The 20,948-nt window shown below is 42.3% G+C and overlaps 1 protein-coding gene across 1 annotated transcript in view; it reads left to right on the forward strand.

Moving 5' to 3' along the window:
- Positions 1-20,948, forward strand: part of LOC128457597 (roundabout homolog 1) — an 82,125-nt gene that overhangs the window by 44,802 nt on the left and 16,375 nt on the right. The window contains exons 3-6 of the mRNA XM_053442373.1: positions 13,084-13,241; positions 17,114-17,234; positions 18,428-18,566; positions 18,669-18,820. Of these exons, the coding sequence (XP_053298348.1) occupies positions 13,084-13,241; positions 17,114-17,234; positions 18,428-18,566; positions 18,669-18,820 (570 nt within the window). The remainder of the gene's footprint in view (positions 1-13,083; positions 13,242-17,113; positions 17,235-18,427; positions 18,567-18,668; positions 18,821-20,948) is intronic.

Raw genomic sequence — 20,948 nt, forward strand, 5'->3', positions numbered from 1 at the left:
CTTATCTACAGCCTGCCCTCTGCCGCGATGACCCAATTTCCCCAGAGGGATCATTAAAGTTTCATCTTTCACCCCTCGTTCATTTCTCTCCCCGCTCACTCCTCCCCGGTGCAGCTCGGTCCAAACCAAACAAGCTTGTCGCTCTACGCCATTTCTCTTCCCGTTCCCACTCTAAATCACCAGTCTTTTAGCCTCTCCATGACTTAAAGGGATTAGAAGTGCCAAGGACTACTGTTTCCAGGCTGTTGTGTAACTCCAAATAGTGCAAATGTTGCATTTGTGGAATAATGGACCTGTTATTGATATATTCCTCAGAAAACCTCGAAGTTAATGATGATAAGCGGCTGCGTATACTGAATGTTTGCACAAAGCTTTTCTTTTTTGGTGTTTACCTAGAGAATAATAAATGAAGCAAAATGAAACCTGGCCCTTTCGTACTACCTGCACAGAGGAACCACAATGTGCAGCTGTACCTGCGTGCACATATTATTATCAGCATCAAACACCTGATGTGCTGCACTAAACGCCTCAAACTCATCCATCATTCAATGTATTTTACCTTCATGCTTCACCTAACCCTAACCCACATAACCATCAGTTGTCATGAAATAATGTACATTATATGGCGTCAAACGCCGCCTCTACACGTGCCTCGGAGTCATGTGCTCACACCATCTGGACCTGCGCTGTCAGCATCTTTCCCCACCACGATAATGTAATTTCCCCCCGTTGAATATAAAAGAATTGTTGTGTCGCGGCCTCAGCGCCGGATGCACGGCTGTCAGTCAGAATATTATACAGTTCTCTGGAATACGATGCCGCATTCTCAAATGTTCATGCGCAAACAGACCATGATTCTGTCTGGTATCCTTGTCTGATTTATGTCGTCCCCCTTTTTTTTTGTCAGTCATACCGGAGAGTGTTAACATACCTGCTCATAGCCTCCTTCTCTCCTGGGCCCCGAGTTGTCTCTCAGATTGATGACACGGGAAGGACTAGGGCACCTCGGGGTACATTAGGATGCGGGAACATAGCGGTAACTGTGAGTGTGTGTGGGTGTGATTTCTGTGCACGTGTGTGTGTGTAACTTTGCCTATTTTGGCACATGCCATGCCGTAAACCCCCCCCCCCCCTCAAAAAAAAGGAAACACTACATTGCAGTGACTGTTGACTCGTCTCGTTCGTTGTTGCATCTGCTGTAGCTCTTTGTTTCTTTGTGTCTGTATCTCTACTCCTACCCGCGCTTGGATTTCTTTGTCTTTCTCACTTTGTTGCAATACATGGCCCTCCCCGCCGCCACCTCCTCTTCATCCTCCTCCTCCTCCTCAACTCCATCGCCTCTCTGTTTGACCTGGGAGCACTCATCCTGTGGAGCGTCTCTCTTGGGTTTTCCTTTTTTTTTCATTATCATTATTTATATCTCTCCCTGCTTTGTCTTCTTACGCAAACAAAAGGCCAGGTAGGAATTAAGGAAGATGCTCATTTAAACAAAGAGAAGCCCACTAAGCATCGCATGCCCTGTCTGCAGTGTGTAATTGCACGTGCCCTTAAGTTGGACCCTCTTTGCTTTTTGTGTACAGTTTAGGGAAGGTGCTTATTTACAGCTCGGCCCTAGCCCAGGGAGATTTCTCCAAACAGGGTTGCTATGGTCATGCAGCTCAAACAAAGGCTTCTATGGACAAGCATACTGGAAAGCCTACTGGAATAGTTTTGTCTCAAGGTCTGACTGCTGTCTGCTCTCCCGTTCTTTTGTTTTGAAACACAAAGCCGGCGAAGTCTTTCTTACTAATCTCTCTCCTTCAGCGGGATTCATCGGCCTTATTAGTGGAAAGAATCTAGACGTGTGTTTTTGTCTGTGCAAGAAAAAAACAAACAAGATAATTGACACTCTCTCACACATTCACTCACACACACTTACATACAGGCTTCCCTCTTGCTAAACCATATTTTATCTACTCGTTAATGTTCCCAATTACTCTGTCAAACACAGGCAACGTTTTTGCAGCGTGGCACGCTTATTGAAATGGTAATGCAACCATCTCAAAGTGAAACTCTTTTTCATTCACTGGCTTCTAAGTGGATTTATTCATGACAATTTACAGGATTAAACTAATGAGAGGGTTAAAGGGTGGTGTGTGTGTGTAAGTGTGTGTGTGTGTGTGTGTGTGTGCGTGTGTGTGCATGTGTGGCTTGTCTCTGCTTTCATACGAGGAACTCTTGCCCTGGAGAGAGGCCCACATTTCTACTGCCTCCAGCACTCTCCATTATTTAAAAGAAGAGGGTTTGATTTGGTTCTGTACTGTTTCTCAATCTCTCTCTCTTCACTTCTTGCTATCCAAAGGAGTCAGCTGTTTTTTTGTGTGAGGTTTTATCTGATTTGAGTAAACAAACCAGTTTATATCTCGATTGTCTCCACTGAGTCAGTAAATTGGTGCACACCTGAAACAGGCCCCGAGTGTAATAAAGCAGGGATTGTGCACCGTGGGACCAGACAGTATACGCCACCTCCTTGCAGGAGGTCAGGTCCCAGTGGGGAGCTGTTGTTGGCACAGATTACAGTGTGTGGGTCAGTGTGTTGCCCGTGCTCTACCACGACTTCAAGCTGCTGCTGTCATCACATCGTCATGCAGCTCTCTGTGTCACCTTACCTGAAGCTAGTTAGTGTCATCCACCCAGCATCATCGCTTTTAACTTCCCCGCCTCCTGATATGATTCACACTCGAAGGAATTTTGTTTGGAATAATTAAAGGGCGGCTCCTGTGTAATTATATCACAATCACACGTTATAATGTAACTCATGGTGGGATCTTTCAGAGGCTAGATGTCAGTTTTTGCTGTTGTTAAAGAGGTAATGCTAACATGGACGGCTTAAGAAAACTTTTCAATTTTCAAACGTCTTTCCTTTACAATGTTTTTCTCTCTATTTCTATCACCTTGTCTCTGACTATCACCGCTCCAATGCGAAACGGGCCCACTCAGCTGCAGATAATTCGGGTTTATGTATAAAGCACCTTTAAATTAAAAGAATTACGGCTTCCCCTGTTTACCTGAAGGGGTTTTATGAGTTCACAACGAAGGGTTAAATGGTCTCTGAAGTGCAGGGTACTTACAAAATAACTGGTGGCAAGAGCAGACACCACCCACACACATAAACATTTTATTTGGACTTCAAACAGATTCGGTCATACGATGTTTGCATCATCAGAGCAGTGAACTTGTCCAGTCCTCGCAAATATAAGACTGTGTACAAAACACAGAGGATAGCAGCTTGTAAACTGTATTTTGCAAACACATCACATAAAACCTTCCACATTGTGCCCTGAGGAAGGAGACACTCTAGATTAAATGGACCAAGCTTCTATCTCGAGTCTGTTTTATTTGCTATTCATTTGTTTTTTACTTAACAGAAGCTTCACTTGAAATAGAAGAACTTTAGTGAAACTTATTAGTCAATGTACTTGAAGTCATGAGCATAATCAGAATAAAGTTGAGCTATAGCTACCAGTTTATTACCAAGTAATAGCTACAACTGGGTTATATAAACACAGTATTTGCAGAAAACCCCACACACACTTTACTTACCAGTGCACACACGCTTTACTTACCAGTGAGGTTGCACCTGAACCCAAGGGGCCGAAAATACATATGATCTTTTGGTAGCTTGTATTATTTACTGTATGTTAATGATTATGCACATCAACATATTAAAATAATTAATTATTAATAGAAAATCAAATATTCAAGTGATAATATTAATATTAAAGTCACCTTCGGTTATGTGCAATGGGTAAAAAAGAAAATAATACTAGATGGTGAATATCCCTTGTTTGAAGGTCCTCTGAACTATATTGATGGTAAACCCAACACATTTTAGAACACATCATCAGTAGTGGACCATATGATCATACAATGTGATCACCTGAGAAAGGCCCCATCAGGGTTGATGGAGCACTGTGTTGCGTCCCATAGCCAATCATATTTGTTTTTTAAGGTTTTTGAGATTATGATTTGTAGTTTCCATTTTCTAGAAATCACAGTTTGTGAGTGTTGTTGTGCATTATTTAGTCTTAATGACAAATCTTCAAGGGCAGAATGGTCTTGCCTGATGTTGCCTGCACCAGACAACATAAGGAAAAGGTATATGTGGGAATGTTTTCACTAAAAACACTATGTATCCCATAAAAAGAGTGCTTGTGTGTGTTTGCTTGCGTCAGTGCATGTGTATGTGTTTGCGCTTATAACAACTCGTACAGCCTGTATTTCCTCTACCTCTCACAAATGTCTTGAATTGATAAAGTCCTCTGCAGCTCATAAAAACGTCCACAGCTCTGGTTCCTTAAATCATAAAAGCAAGGTTGGAAGTAATGTGTGTACAGTGTTTCTCATTAAAGATTTGACATTTGACAGTAGTTTGGTTTTACACTGCACCGGCTTGTTGCGGAATAGAGAAGGTATTACACGCTTCTTCTCATTGCCTGCTCTCTGAACCTGTACCACCAGGGTTAAATCAGGTTAGCGCCTCGATCCTGAGAGCTGATCCAGTTTCATTTAGTCTTTTATTACATTTTTTTGCAGCTCAGACTGCGGAGCAAATAAATAGCAGCTGTTAAAAATACAATTTTCTCTGCTTTGTTTTGACTTATCGTCATCGAGGAAAATTGGGGGAATAAACACCTCAGCAACCAACAACAGGGACGAAGAGTGAATCCTTTGCACTTTAGTCTGACTGACAATTTTAATAACCCTATCAGAGCTGTTCAGCCTCTATTTCACCCTGCTCCTCTGCCACGTCGCTAATTCTCCTAATCTGCTTCATGTCCGTCTGTCTTTTCCTATCTGCCCTCTCCTTATTTCTCAGCTATGCTTTTCCTCTTTCTCGTCCCCCTGTCTTCCGTCTTACGGAGCGATGGGATGAGTGGAGGAGATTAAAACGGAGGTTACACAATCCTTTTAGCTGGTTTTAATGTTTGCCCCTCACGAGTGATATGTTCAGCACGTACATCAACAGGATTAGGGTGTCAGAACATCCAAGAGCTGATGAACCGGTGCATCCATCCTTGCACGCACACTCACACACCATCATGGTAGAAATAAAGCCCCTGTCAGAACGCAGCACCTTTTAAAAAGCTTGTTTATGTTTATTGCACATCATTTCTGATGTCAATTTGTTTCTAATAGAACTAAAAAGGACAATAAGAGCAGCATAAAAGACTCAGTAAAGAGGGCAATATCGCAGCAAAAAAACACGACTGTGGTTCAAGACCTTAAGGGGCCCCCACTGCTTCAGCACTTCCATACTGTTGTCAATATTTGAATATTCACAAACCTACTGTAAATCCACCATTCTATAACTATGCTATTTGTGCCGTCGGCCAGACTAACAGTGTTGATTTGCTGCTGAAGTTAGCTTATAGCCCTGTGCGGAGGAAGGTGGACCATGTGAGATAGCTTTGGCCTTTGGGTGGACGCAGATCGATGATTTTAGTTTCCACCCATTAATCAAAACGTGATTGGGACATTCACCTGCCTTTTTCTGTGCAAACACACACTCCTTCAGGCAATCCTGCTGCAACTAACAAGTAAGCCAACTGCCCTTTAATGCATCTTTAAGGCACCCAGACAACAACAAAAAAAGACAAATCTGATTGCATAACCTCACTTCCATGGTTTGGGGACGGTATTAAATGTCAGTACATTGGAGAGACTAAATATAACATTTAATGAAGGCCTAAAGGGTTCCCCACTGGTAGCTGGGATAAACCAAAATACTGTGTCACCTCTGCCAAGGAGCTGATGTTTTCACCGCTGTTTGTTGGTTTGTATGTTTGTTATGCAAGACTACGTAAAACTACAGGAAGGACAATGAAACTTGGAGGAAAGATGCGGTATGGGTCAGGAGAAACCCTATACTTTTTAGGTTGAACAGGATCAGGGACCGGATCAAGGATTTTGTTTGATCACTGTCTTTAACATTTAGAGATTGGGGACTGTTGGGCCTTGGTTGAGGTATGCACTCTACTAAGTGTCATTAAAGTTCAAATTTAGATGATAGGATGCCAGGAAGAAGAGGGGATGTCTGCCTGCACATTAATTGGTCCTTACACTGTACAAATACTGTGCATATAGCTTCTTAAATTATATTTGATATATGCTGATTATTACATACTACAGTATTTGTTTTGTAAGCATGTGAGTTACCTCTGATAGGCTAGGAATATAAAATAGGATAATTACAAGCTAAATGTCTGATAAAAGTCCAGCAGGTCAACATAGGGCTAACATTGTTAGCATGTTTTCCAAGAAGTGTATGAAGCTGGAGCCATGACACAACACAGATATCTACAGGGGATGGTCTTGTTGATTCTAAGAAAAGAGAGCAAACACGTTTACAAGTAAAAATTTAGCCCAACAAATAATGTAACCGAGAGCTTTATCCCATTAAGTCAACTACTATGCTGAGTTAATTGGCTCAACAAACATTAGAGTTCCGTATGGTCCAGCATGCAAAAAAAATCTGTTTACTCTGTTACTTTTTTTTGTTAGTAATGATTTCTTTGCAGAAAATGAAAGTCAAATAAGGTGGCTTGGGGAAGACTAACAGGGTATTTTTGTTTCCTTTATAAGCACCGTGTGTGTGTGTGTGTGTGTGTATGTGTCTTGGTGGTTGCTAGTGCAATCTGAAAATCTCATGTGGCATAGTTATGATACCATAATGCATGTATCCTAATGTGTGTGTGTGGGACCTGCATTTTTTATTGGATTTGCTCGGTTGCAGTTTATATTATGTTATTGGCTTTGGTATGTGCTTGTAAAGAGGCACAGAACCCATGGACCTCCTGTGTTAGGGTATTTGTGTATGCGAGTGTGTGTCTGTGTGTCTTTCTTCGATCTATCGGACCAACTACTACACACAAGCTGCACATATTGGTTTTTCTGTGGAGCAGCTGTTAATCCTGCAGCTTTCTGTCTCTCCAGACTACAGCTCTGTAGGAAAAGAGCATGGAGAGGAGGGGGAGGAGTGAGAAAGAGGGAGGGTAGACGGGTAGATGCAGAGAGGTAGGGGGTAACGGAGAGGTCAGGAAAATAGATTGTGAGAAAGTCAAGGATTTCATCTCTGCTGGGGATGTATGATATAGCTGCATTTTCACGGTCAGCTTTGGGTATTTATTACATTCATGTATTTTCAGGTTGGTGCTCTGGGATATTTTAGTCAAAAAAAGTCTGGCTTGTATTTGAGCTGAATTCATGTTTTTAAGCACTGGGAAACATCAAGACTTCTGCAAGGCGTAATAGATGCCAATACTTACTTTTACGACTTACCCTTGGAATAATTTGTTTTAGTGCGGTCTCGGCCCAAAGTACGTCGGTACAGAGAAGGAGACATAATTCCTGCTTCTGCCTCTCTTTTCATTCTAGTGTTTACATTTCACAGACACAGTCTGGTGAAATACCTAGAAAATGTCAGGAATAAAAGTAAATGGTAAAGTAGTACCATTTTTAGCCTTTTCTTTTCATTTAATTTGTGTTTTTCGTCAGCATTTCATTAAATTTTACTTTTGTCTTCCACTCACTTTTGAACCATATAGAGGAGGCCAGAGAGTAGCAAGATTACACTTGAATGATTGACTGGTTAAATCATAAAAATATTCTAATTTTTGTATGAGGTTTCAATGTTTTGACACTATTATGGTTTATATGTTTTCTACTAACAAAAGTGGAAGATGTATTGTCTGGTCACAATGTGCTGAAACAAAAACAGATTCCAAACATTGGCATGTTAAACATTGTTCTATCTATTTTGTTTATTAAGGCAAAGCGAAAACCAGGACTCTGTTGTTTTGGCTTTTAATCATAGTCCTTTTATCATTTAAAGCCTATATAATAAGATGTGATTGGCTTTTTTCTGCTATCCCTAAAGTATTGACAGCACCATGAGGTTGCCGGGCAACCAGCTGAGATTCCATAAAATCAAGAATAGTCCAGAACGTAATCCATCCCTAAAACCACAACCTTGCACAGATTAAACTAGAATGGCAGTCAGCAGAGCACATACCTCTGCCAAGGCCCAACAGTCCCTTAAATTCAGAATGATTTTTTTTCATCAAGGTCCGTGAATAATTCCATGGGAAAACTGTGAAAATGTTGAAAAACATCATATCTCACAAAGAAATTCTGCAATTATTGATCCGGATACACAGCAAAATTAATTGGGTTCTCTCCTGACCCGAACCGCATCTTAAAATCTAGTTTCTTGGAAATATGTTCAGTTATTTTTATCTAATCTTGCTTGCAAACCAACAAATATACGGACACACCGACCAACAATAAGAAATTGGTGAATGTTTAACGTCTTGGAGGTAAAAGCTAAATATTGTATGTTATTCATTGAACTTGAGAGGTTAAATAAATGGATTTTCTTTATTTGTGGACAGAGTCTCTGCGTTTCCAGTCTTTTTGCTACTGTGAGCTGAGCTAAGCTAAGCTCCAGTTCATCTGTGCAGACATGAACAAAGAATCCCATCTAACTCTAGGCAAATCACAAGCCTATTTCCCAAAACTATTCATTTTCAGTTAATATCAACATTAACCAAAAAAAAAAAGTTTGATCAATTATCGGAGTCTAATGAAACAACAGGTTGATGTGTACCTCTATTTAATTTTCCCATAAAAGAAATCTGTATTTATCCCAGATTTGACATCTAATTACATTCATCAAGTTCAAACGCTGCTGACCATAAATATGTGATCCCATTGTTGATATCTAATAGATCTTCTCAACAGTGATTAACAGGTCATGTCATGAAGACTCTGATAAATGCTATAATCTATGAAAATATAAAACAATTCAAACAACGATGTGGAATTTCAAACGTCTACTCTATTCTTACCATCTGTCAATGGACTCTAAACAGGCTTTTGGAATCATAACCCCATTATAATGTGAGTTAAAGCAGAAGGACCTAGAGTACAGTCTGCTTTTGGCAAATCTAAGCTACAACTGAGATTAAACTAATACAAATCAGTGGTTTACAGTATTCATGTTTACTTTGGGTCATGCAAACGATTCTTGCACCGAAATATCTCTACAGCTGGAGCTGCACTAGGTAAAAAGCACCTTGGAAACCAATGAAAGCAACAAGGGAGGGTACGTTTAGACTGCGGTGACAAAAGCTGCCTCTGCTTGGGCTGATGTGGTGTGATAAGGCTACTGTGCGTGCCCCGCTCCACTCGAACTATCTGTGGGGTGAGACAGTCTTCCTTTTTGGTCCGGTCGGACTCTGCAGAGAGGATTATTGGAGCTCAACTACAGTAGGCCTTTCAAGCTCTGCGCTCAGGCTCCACGGGACTAACAACAAGTCAGACACTGTCAGATCCAGGTTAGGGAGGCCAAGGGCTGATGCTTTGAAGTGGGCTTTGAGATTCTCATCTGGAGGGGGGGGGGAAGACAGCGAAAGGTGCAAAGCTCCAGCTAAACAGGCAAGCTGGGTTGGCTTCAGGAGCCGCAGAGGTGGGGGTTTTTACTTACTGTTATGAATGGCTTCCACTCAATGGAATCCTGGGAAATCCACGCATCCAAACTCCCGAAATAAACAAGTACGGTTCGGGAATAACAACACGATGGCGTGTGAAGCCTTAAAATGCAGAGGCAAGAGTGTGAGACAAAAAAAAAAGGGGGGAGAAGGAGAACTCAGAAAGAATTAGCTGAGGTTTTGAAGTTGAGAGGGAGATGCAGGAGCAATATTAATGACCTCGCAATCAAAGCCTTTGGAGAAAAAAAAAAAAATATTTCAGAAAGTGACGGAAATTTGTGGTGATTGTCCTCTGCATTATTCTTCAAACCTAAAATCAGGGAAGTCATATCAGGATGTCCACATGTTCCTAATCACTATAAAAATGTATGCGTCCACCTTTTTTTTCCCTTCTTTTTCATTCCCCCTTCGCTATGGAGCCTGGTTTTTACAAAGGCCATTAACTTAAGGGATTTAGGGCCAGACACAGATGTTAGCAACATCAATCCTAGGAAGTAGATTGTCAGGATGTGTTTACAGATAAGCCAGAATATATATGAATTGCGCAGGAGATGACCGCTAATGCAAAGAAAAGCAGGAGGAACTGGAAAGGATGAAACTATCTTTGCATACTTCAGGTTTTTCAGAAGCACTGTATTTCCTTTGTGTTCGCTTCTATGGTTTCTACTAGGGCATGCATAATTTCCCATTATACTGTAACAGGCCGATACATTTCCCCCTCTCAGAATATAAAACAGTCAGTTTTACAAACACATGTTCCGGATTATTTGTGTGCTTACCCAGCATATTCGTATAACATGCGAAAAAACCAGCCCGACTTGGCCTCGTTCAGACACATAAACATGCGCGCTTATGAGAAAATTCTTCGCTAGCCTTCATACGCTTCCTCTGGTTTTTAAACCTTATGTCTTACCGCTTTAATTCTTAAACTAACTAAGGCTATTACCAAAAATAAATCTTTCGCAAAGAGGGGCATGAGGAAATAGTGCAGGCATTCAAATGGAGACATTTGGACCTCACAAGATAGTAATAACAGATGTGTAATCTGAATGCGCTCGGTATTGTAAGATAGTATCAGCCAATCAATCAACACACACACACACACACACAGTACAGGCAGTCAGGATGGTCTCACTTTCTTCCTGTCTGATGTAACCCCAACCATGTTTTCGTGTCCCTCGAGGAATGCCTTTTATCATGTGACATGGTGGTGTTGGCGGCGGCGGGGAGGTAGTGGGGTTGGGGGGGGGGGGGGCAGCGTCAGACAGCTGTTTCCCATCAGCGCTCACTCAACTGCAGTCAGCCAGTCGCAGCCCTGCTCAGGAGGATCAGGGGGGCCGAGCGAGCGTAGCGGAGCTCAAAGATTTGCGGGGGCCAAAATACCTCCAATTAGAGGGTCATCCCAATTTGTTTCCCCCCGCATCCACTGCGCCCATCATGCATCTCGGGCTCCGCAGTCTCGCCGTGCATCCTCAGGCCTCGGCGTTATGTACAATTCCGCGTCCAGAGGTGAATGGGTTGCTGCCATCTGGGAGCGATTATGACTTTTCCTCATTGTTTCCTGTCTTTTCACCCCAACACAGCTCAGCTCGACTGAGTTCTGCCGTTCCGCTGTAGCCCTGTGTTGCCTCAGCTCCCTCAGCATGTTCAGGTTGTAAGCCCCCATTGTAATGCAAGACTGGGAACACTTAACAACAGCCACTCATGCACAGGGCGTCTACATTAGCACATGGTCACCTCATCAGCAGCAGGATTCTCAGCAGTTATATGGAACAAAAAGGTTGTTTTCATTTATGATGTACGCCTTCCTGTCTTATTTTACAATGTTAGCTATGTCCATCCTCTGCAGATTGTAATACACTTTGATTAATACAATTATCTATTTGATTACAAAATCAATATTTGTATTGTCCTTCTAGACGTGCTCTTCCTCATACTCTTCCTCACTTGGAAGTTGAGACTGTACAGTAAATACCTTTATATGCAGATACTGTGGAGACAGGTCAACCAGTGAGCACTGGAAATCACTGCTCAGCCTCTAGCTGCGAACTCTTTTTTCGGTCCGCATGCTACTCACCGTGGAAAGATGACAAATTGCTGCGGTAGCTTTATGCTGCCTGCTTGGGGAGCCATCTGGACCTCACCTTTCTGCAGTGCTCTGTCGCAGTGTATCTTCTGGCCTGGCCGTCCACCATCAGGACAAGCAGCGTCCTCTGCAGCCACTCTCTATAGAACTTGTCTTAGCAAGGAAGTAAGAGGCTGGGAGATTGCATATTGTCACTCACACTATTATAGTCGTATGATTACATTAAGCTAGTTGGTATTAAGGTAGACTGATAGATGCAGATATATTGAATATTAATAATTCATGAAAATGAGGATGGTGTTTGTGCACTGCTCCTAATTGAGTGATGGACAAAGTTAGTAAACAACCCTTCATTATGACATTTGAGCAAAACCTGCCAAAGACAAAGCTGGACAATGTGTTTCCACTTCTTGTTGTTGTACAAAAATGAAGGTAAAATATCATAGTGTCGCCATCTTCTGCTGGTGATGTAATTTGGAACCAGTCTGGACAGTAGTGATGGTGGATTTGAGGTCCTGCCAGTACACAAGCTCAGCCAATGCCCAAAATAATACTTGAACAAACATTAGCATGAGTAATAACTAACTAAATTAAAACCATCTTTGAGAAACGTTTATTTTACGTGTCCTTTAGACTTTTTAGCTTGGTCAATATTCCGTCTGATTACAAGGAGGAGGCTGGGTTTATGACCTATACTGCAGGCAGCCACCAGGGGTCGATCAAGATGATTTGGCTTCCCTTTTGATGTTTTTTTTTTTCCATCTTTAAAATACATTCAATGAGGTGAAATCTTACGGTTGTGTGCTGAGTATCAAGTTAACAATATCCTGGTGGTTTAAGTCTTGATAACATTGTTTCTTGGTGAATAATCTCTATCAACATATTTTGAATCTGAATAGGCAGAAAACACTTAAAAGGTATTGCTGTTTATGTTGTTTCAGTTTTTTGACTTTTGTGGTAAAATAATCTAGTCAGACTGTAAACGGTATAGGCCAAACAGAGGACAGTCTTAGCCTGGATAACCACTGTCTACACCGGAAGCCCCAAAGTATTGGTTGTTGCACCCAGAGGCTAATTCATTGTCCAGCAATAGCCAATGGCCTCCGAGATTGCTTGATGACTAACAATAAAAATAACTGTTGCCTTGTTGTCCTTTCAAAAGTGGTGAGAAGTGAGACAATGTATATGATAGCAACTAGAAAATTATAGTCAATAAAAAAAAGATTAAATAATAAATCCCCAAAAAACTGCATAAATGTCACCACTTCTCTAATCCGAGTTTAAAATCTACACGTGTGAAAGCTGTGAATGCGACATCAGTCAGTCCCAGACAAGGGCTCCTCTGTTGACACAATAAATACACACTTGAAGGCACCAATGTGAGCAAATATTATGCTTTGCCATCGTCAAATCATGGTCAAACATCATTAAACTCCCCTCTGTTCTGCTCCTCTGTGTGTTTTCCAGTTTTACGTGACGACTTCCGACAGAACCCTGTGGATGTTATGGCTGCGGTGGGGGAGCCCGCAGTGCTGGAGTGCCAACCGCCCCGTGGGCACCCTGAACCCACCATCTCCTGGAGAAAGGACGGAGCCAATTTAGACGACAGAGACGAACGCATCACAGTAGGAGATATTTTAGTTTTCAGTAATTATATGGCTGCAACTAATTAAAATTCGACTTTCGTAATCACTGCATCTATTTTAATTGCTTTTTCCAGTTAATTGTTCAGTTAAAATGTTAGAAATTAGGAACAAAGGTGCATCAAGCTCCCGGAGCTCAAGGTGACGTATTCAAAATGCTTGCTATGTCTAATACAACGGAGTCAAATTGAGTTTAAAATGAAATCTGAAACGCCAGGCTTCAGCTTCAAAATGCTTGCTGAATAAGTGTCTGTCCATTCATTTGTTTGGTAATAAATGGATTGTTTCAGCTTCTTATTCTGACCTTGAATGTCTCATTCACCCAAAACATTTCCGTCACCCTCATGTTGGACAAAATGCTGACTATAGCGATTAATGCATCCTCATACAAAACATGCAGGGTGCTCACATAAACAGAAGTTGCTTGGTGTAAATCTGTGGTATTTAGTTGCCCTTTTAGGAACCAATTACCTCTCCCTTCAGTCATTTTGAAGTGTGGAAGAGCAAGTGTGTTAAGTCGGGATCAATTTACGACCACAAGAACACTACTTCATCTTTATATGTGTCCACAGTGGAGTGGACACGGCCATGAAGTAATACATCAGTAAAATAAATTATGCATATGATGCTGTTTTAAATAAGTTGTGGTGAAAATCATGTCACTGAATAGGCTATAACATGATTTGATGTGTAAGTACGAGCAGGCCTCTCATTGCTTTAACTCAAACATACAACCAGGTGGGAGCTACTTTTTTCTCTGTGTGTGTGTGTATTTATATGAATGTGTTTGCGTGCTCCTGCGGGGACACACGGAGGAGATTCAAAGCTCCTGTTAGTGCGGAGTGACAGGTAAAGTCTCTCTGGGGGTCTGTGATGGACAGAGCAGCTATGTGTGATTCAAGGAGAGGCCCGGATCAGAGCCGTGGGGAGGCTCCTCTGAGGGAAACACAAAGGCTGCTCCCGGCTTTGTACTTTCTGCATGCCTGTCTTTGTCCTCCCTAATCATCTTTTCTATATGGAAATATGTCTTTGCCGCGAGAGTTCACTCAAAGACATCACTTAGACCGTACAAAGACCAAATGAGTCCACAGCAAGTGATTCTTGATGGTCCCTCATGGTGTAGACCATCGTTTATTAATACTGATATGGATATAAAGTTGTGAGTTAATTCCTCAGGACAATTTTTAGAAGGTTCTCGTATGTATAAGTGGAATTTACAGATTTTAATTAAAATGTCCAGCGCTTTTATGAAGCAAAATACATTTAAATCACACTCCAAACAGCTTGTGTGTGCCCTTAGGGCAAATACATGTAGGAGGCAGTAGCAAGAGGAGAAAGAAAAGATTGAAAACAGAGCAGAGATGGAAGTTGAGGTTTCCGTGTCCGAGATGGAGGAGAGACAAACCACAGTTGGATTTCTTAGCAATGGAATTGCTGCTAAAAATGACGATGGGTCAGTAAATGGAAATAAGAAAAGTTCTGAGTCTGCTCTTTAATCAGCTGCTTAAAGTTGCTGGTGCAGCAGTATTTACAGAAAACAGAAAAAAACGTTGCAGAACAGTAAGTATAACATTAGTCAAAGACATTGGTTAGAGCAAGATGGTCTTTGCAGTCCTTGAGGAATACTTATGCTGGCATGCTGACACAATTACACGCCACAAATATTTGATATTGGTTCATCTGGGGACAAATATTACAAATACCCAGCAGGCTGAGTGTCCTTGGATGCTCAGTGAATCTGATGCGCAGATCTTTTTGTGGATAACCTCACTTTATGATATTAAAAACAGCATGGAAAAGATTATGAACCAATAATAGAGCTACCCACTGACAATCAAGTACTTAGACAAAGAAAAGTGCATGTCTGTGTTACTCTTATTATTATCTGTGTTTCAATTTAGTGCAATTATCTTTTCTTTAATGTGTAGATAAGCTGATGAATTGAATTAGGGCGACACGGTGGTGCATTGGTTTGCACAGTTGCAACAGGAGTTTGCATTTTCTCTCCATGTCTTTGTTGGTTTTCTAAGGTTGTTCTGGCTTCATCCCCGACTCCAAACACATGTAGATAGGTGCTAAGGGTTAACTGGAGACTCTTAGTTGTCCATAAGTGTGAATGTCTTTCTGAGTGGTTGTTTCTCTCTGCATTATGCTGGCAACCTGTCCAGGATGTACCCCTTCTCTCGTCCATATCAGATGAGATTGCCCCCCAATAAAAATCTATTAATTCAACATTAACAAAAATTGAGTGTGTGCAGGGTTTTCTTCTTCCTATAAATATCTATAAGATCGATTAACTGTCTGTACCAGTGCTGTGACATCCATGCAATCGTATGGGCTGGGTTTCCATCATCAACGTCAGGCGTCATCTATGGCTCATCAGCGACAGTATAGACCTGTTACTGTACCGATAGACACATTTTTTCATTGGCTCCGAAGTGAATCCAAACATCCAAACCTAATCCACCAGTTCCACTGAAGACTTGCTGAGTCTCCAATACCAGCTCACCAAACCACCCCCTCACACACAAACACACACACACACACACACACACACACACACACACACACACACACACACACACTTTCCTTGTGATTACTGGCGGGTTGCACTGTGTATGAGAAGTGCATGCTGCACAACCACAAGCTGCACCACAGTTCGTTAAATCTTCCTCCTAAAAAACGCGTCATTTGCAACAGCTCTTGGACGTCAGCCGTAGTTAGGTGACTGCTAGTTGCTATTTATCTGGTGGACGGTGTGTGAGCTGCTTGTGGTGGAAGGTTAGCCCGGAGCAGGATGACTAATAAATGAAAGGCTTTCGGGGTTCATCCTTGCAGCAGCAATTTAATGATGTATTCCATCGGCGAGTGGAGAGTGCCCACTGAGCAAGGTGCAGTCTAGCACGACACAGAATCCCCCGCATGCTTTATGGACACGGCGCTGCAGGCAGCCCTGACCCCTGACCTCTTTTAAAGAAATAACAGAGCCCGGCCACCGCCAGCTGACTAGAGACACACACCGCTACCTTAAATCATAATAAGGAGGCTGAAAGTTTAATTGAAGTTGATGCCCTGGAGTTTTATAGATGTTTGCTTGTGAGGAATGTCTTTGCGTTTTGTTTTGAGGTCTTCAGATCGCTAGATTTTGCTGCTTTATTTTCGTGCCCGCTCGCTGCTGCCAGGGCGTCACCTCTAACACTGGGTGTCTGCGCCCTATCAATACAGCAGCTAACATCTAAAAGCATCGAGAAGACAGCTACGATAGTGTGTGGGGGCGTGTGGTGGATAGGATATGAAAAGACTGAAAGCAGCGTGGAGAGCATGCAGTATATCTTTCACCTCTTTGTTGTGTGTGTGTCAGTGTGGGTGTGTGTCTGTATGTGTGTGTGTGTGTGTGTACGAGGAGCTAAAAAGTTTGAGAAAGGCAAAGTACGCTGACTGAACATCTGAGGAGCGGATCTACAAAGACGTGCTGTCTTTGTTCCCAGGGTTCTGTGCTAATGTAGCACTAGATATGAATTATGTAATTTTCTAATGGATGACCTTCTACGCAGCTTGAAAGGCAACGCAAATTCTATTCCTGAGATAAAGAGAGGCATGCACAAGCACGCGGATACAGACTACACCACTTGCCATCGAGTGCATAAGAATGTTGTGTGTATTTTCAGATGGAAGATGTGATTAGACATGGGTGGCATCCTGCATTAAGAATTTTACCACAAAATGTACAAATCAAATGTGTATTATTTACACTTGTCACAAATGTGCCACACTCTCTCAGTAACCGGCATACGCATACACGTGGGTTCTTCCGCAAACACAGCTGTACAAATATGTTGTGTGCTTTCTTTCAGATCCGCGGTGGCAAGCTGATGATCACCAACACCAGGAAGAGCGACGCGGGGAAATACATCTGCGTAGGAACCAACATGGTGGGGGAGAGGGAGAGCGAGATCGCCGAGCTCACCGTGCTGGGTACAAACGTGCAGCTTTGTTGATTTGCATGACACGGTACTTCACTTAGTCCGAGTGGCCCTCACAGTTCTCACTGGTTTACTCTGCCAGTGCGCTGTGTGAGGTCTCTGTCACTGGGGTGTAATAACCCATTAACTAACGTCGATTATGCTGGACTACCGTCAAGCTGTGGAGGGGTTTCCAAACCAACCACGCAGAGGCATCCGGCGCCACAGCCTCTCGAACTTTACAATATGCGCTCCCTCCGACAACTCCCACCCACAAAATCGCTCGCTTCCATTCTCCAACCCTCTGTCTTTTATGTTCTGAACATTTCCCATCAGAATGGAGCTCTTATCTGTATCACACAGTTGGATGACCTTGGTACAGGTTGGGAGTGTACGGTGTAGGGCCTCATAGAGCCGTTCAAGGCTGTGAGAATAATCCTGCTGAATGCAGAAACAGGTCAAAACACATTGTTCTACAGGTTGTGCATAATAAATGACTTTGGAGATTGTCAGAGGATTATCACCAGAATATCCCAGTTTCTCAGAGTCGATAATAATAACAACCTCCACCAAGAGTTTTCAACCCTGCCCATTTGTTGGCTTGTGTAGTTGTTTGATTTGTAGCATGTTCAGGCTAAAGTTACTGAGCCCGTTTCTGCAAAACATGGGGAAAGCATGTGGAATGGGTCATGGAAGAACCATTCAATTTGCTGTGGATTATGATCATTTTTTTTACACTTTCTTTAACATTGCAAGATTGGGCATTTTTCCTAAGAAATGACTCATGGATGAAAAATATATTTTGGGAGGTGATGTTGTTGTGAAATTTGGTGCAGCTTGGTTGAATTCAAGGATACTGTAAGGCACTCTGGGTGCCATTCTAATTGCAATGTTTAGTTGATTTAGCACATTTTGCCAGATTTTCCCTATTTATTAACATTTGATTCTAAAATAAAAGGTTTTTGACAAAGTCAAATATTAGTAGAGTCTAAATATTACTTGAGCATTTTGAATATTTTCTGGTCAACCAAGTACCTTGATTAAAACTCATGTTGTTTTAAAAGTATTCATATTACACTTACACTGACCCTAACCCTACTAAACAGTGTATAAAACAGTAGCATCTGAGATATAGTAATTTCACAAAGATATCTGTCAAGTAAAGGATGTAAATTCTATGAGCTAAGCTATCATGTTGCCCTCCAGAGCGCCCAACCTTTGTAAAGCGGCCCAGCAGCGTGGTGGTGTTGGCAGACGAGAGCGTAGAGTTCCCCTGCGTGGTTCAAGGAGACCCCGTTCCCAATATCCGCTGGAGGAAGGATGATTCCGAGCTGCCTAAGGGCAGGTAATGCACAAATTCACTCTACATGCAGCAATTTAACAGGAAAACACAGTGGCAAAGAGTTTTCTTTCATCTCCTGATGGCGTGTGTCCGTCTTCCCTGCAGATTTGAAATCCTAGAGGACCACACCTTGACACTTCGCCAAGTGACATCCTTGGATGAGGGCTCGTACACGTGCGTGGTGGAGAACATGGTTGGGAAGTCTGAGACATCCGCCACGCTCACTGTACACGGTCAGTACAACCCGACCCCCTCATGTAATGTCCTCTAACTCTACTGCCGCCTTCATTTCCATACTTCATACTGTTCACACGCTGCTTTCGGGGCCTCAACATTTATTTTCAAGGACTTCGCAAAACGTCTGTCTTTAAAGTCTTCCATTTTCAATTTATGACCTAGTTTTCATTATTGTGCCTTGAGCTCCAGTTTCTCTCAACACAGTCCTGACAGGCAGAATCATCCCTGGGGTATTTGAGTTTTCTTTGTACTTCCTGGCTGGAGGTCACATAACGTCTGCAGCAGTTGCTAACTCTATATACTAATAATAAGCAGTATAGGACTCTGCAGCAGTTTGTTGACAGTCTGTTGTGCTGCGTAAACTGAGAAGAGGATGCAGAGTAAATGTTTACGTGGCCACAGAGGATGGATCTGTTTGGTCTGAGCTGTCCTGCCACAATGACAGCCCTTAATTTTTTTAATCAGTCACAGGAAATGAGCGGTGAGACACCTCTCATGGTCGCACACAGACATATCTATGCACATAAACATGCAGTGCAGTGACACAGTGGGTGTCTCATACTGCGAGGACAGTAGGACTTAATTAAAGATAAGGCAGGGCTCGTTCCATGCTTGGAAATGACATGGGTCCAATTACACCGTCTCCCTCTCCCTCCCAAAACCTGAGAAAGCAAGCATCATGGGGGAGTAAAGCCAATTTGGGCAGTGAATGAGAAAAGGGCAGCAATAAATGGCAGATGAGCGGAAGTTGCATTTGGGGAGGAAACAAGACAGCCATCTAAGTGGATGTGTGTTTCATTATTAAATTTAAAAATAAAGTCTCTGTCTGGCTCAATCGTGGCTCTAGCCTTAACCGCAGAAGTATTTTTTACTGACTTGAAACATTTCTTTGATATTAAACATTTGCCATTTGAATCAAATACAGCAGGCCAAGGAGCTTTAAAAGCTTATTTTAAGGTTCTGCACAGTTTCCAAGTCTGAAATGAAATGACTCTTCTTCATTGCACTCATTAAAATTATCTGTAAGCTTGCAGACACTAACTTGGGATCCAATCAAACAGCTAAAACATGAAACATGTCTCCCCAGACAGGCTGCTTTATAAGACCCAGCTTGTGTGCCCCTACGCAAAGTTGTGCACTTCACTTTTCTAAAAACATTCTTTGAACACAATAATGTTGTGCAATAACCACAGTCATCTCCTCGCAGTACTTCCAAAACCAGCGGGTTAGCTAGCCCCTCATTTCATTATAAATCTAGTTTACAGATGTCATGAGTTGTCCCCGCCTGAGAATGTGTCTCTGAGCAGCTCCATTTAGGAGAGCAGAGCGCCGCACAGCACGGCCAGCTCGCCCCTTCACCTCTCCTTTCAGACATTATCCTCAGACCGCACAGGTTTATGTCCTCATTAGGGGATTGTATCTTTGCCTAAATGTGCCTCAAGGCCGACTGGCTATGTAACTCAAACCACGCAATTACATTTTCTTTTCACACCTCATTATCAACAAGCCTGCTGGGTCTAATTGGGACTTAACGGCGCTCCGAGTGCTTTGTCTTCTTTGACGTGCGGCAATGTGTTAAATATAATAAAATATATATTGTTCACCCCAAAAATGTGTTGTTATTGGGCGTTACCAACACACATCTGTCCACATACAGGATGGTAATATGGTAAATTGTGCTTCTCTAGTCTTTTTTCGGTAAAAGTCACATTGACCCACTCACACACATTCATCCGGTTCTTCTCAGCAGCATTTTTGTCTATCACACCATTCATATTGTCACCACAGCCACCAGGGGCATTTTTGGGGATGGAACCAGCAACCCTCTGATTAGTGGCCGACCCTCTCTATCTCCAAAGCCACAGGAGCCAACCAAACGAGCTCGAAAGTAGTTTCAGCAGGCCATTATCACCCATTTATTGCATTGAGCCCAGTAGGTGCAGAGGGTCTGTTCTGTTATGCATGTTATCAGCATTTTGAAGATAAATAGATAGATAGATAAAGGAAGCTGAAATCTAAAACTGGGATTTAAACCAAGAACCTTCTGGCTGTGAGGCCACAGCTCTAATCACTGCACCACCATGCCGCACCCTCCAACCACATATATATTTAGTGGATGTATCTCAGTTCAACAATTAAGTAGTGGGT

This window comes from Pleuronectes platessa, chromosome 15, assembly GCF_947347685.1.
Source record: "Pleuronectes platessa chromosome 15, fPlePla1.1, whole genome shotgun sequence".
NCBI lineage: Eukaryota > Metazoa > Chordata > Actinopteri > Pleuronectiformes > Pleuronectidae > Pleuronectes > Pleuronectes platessa.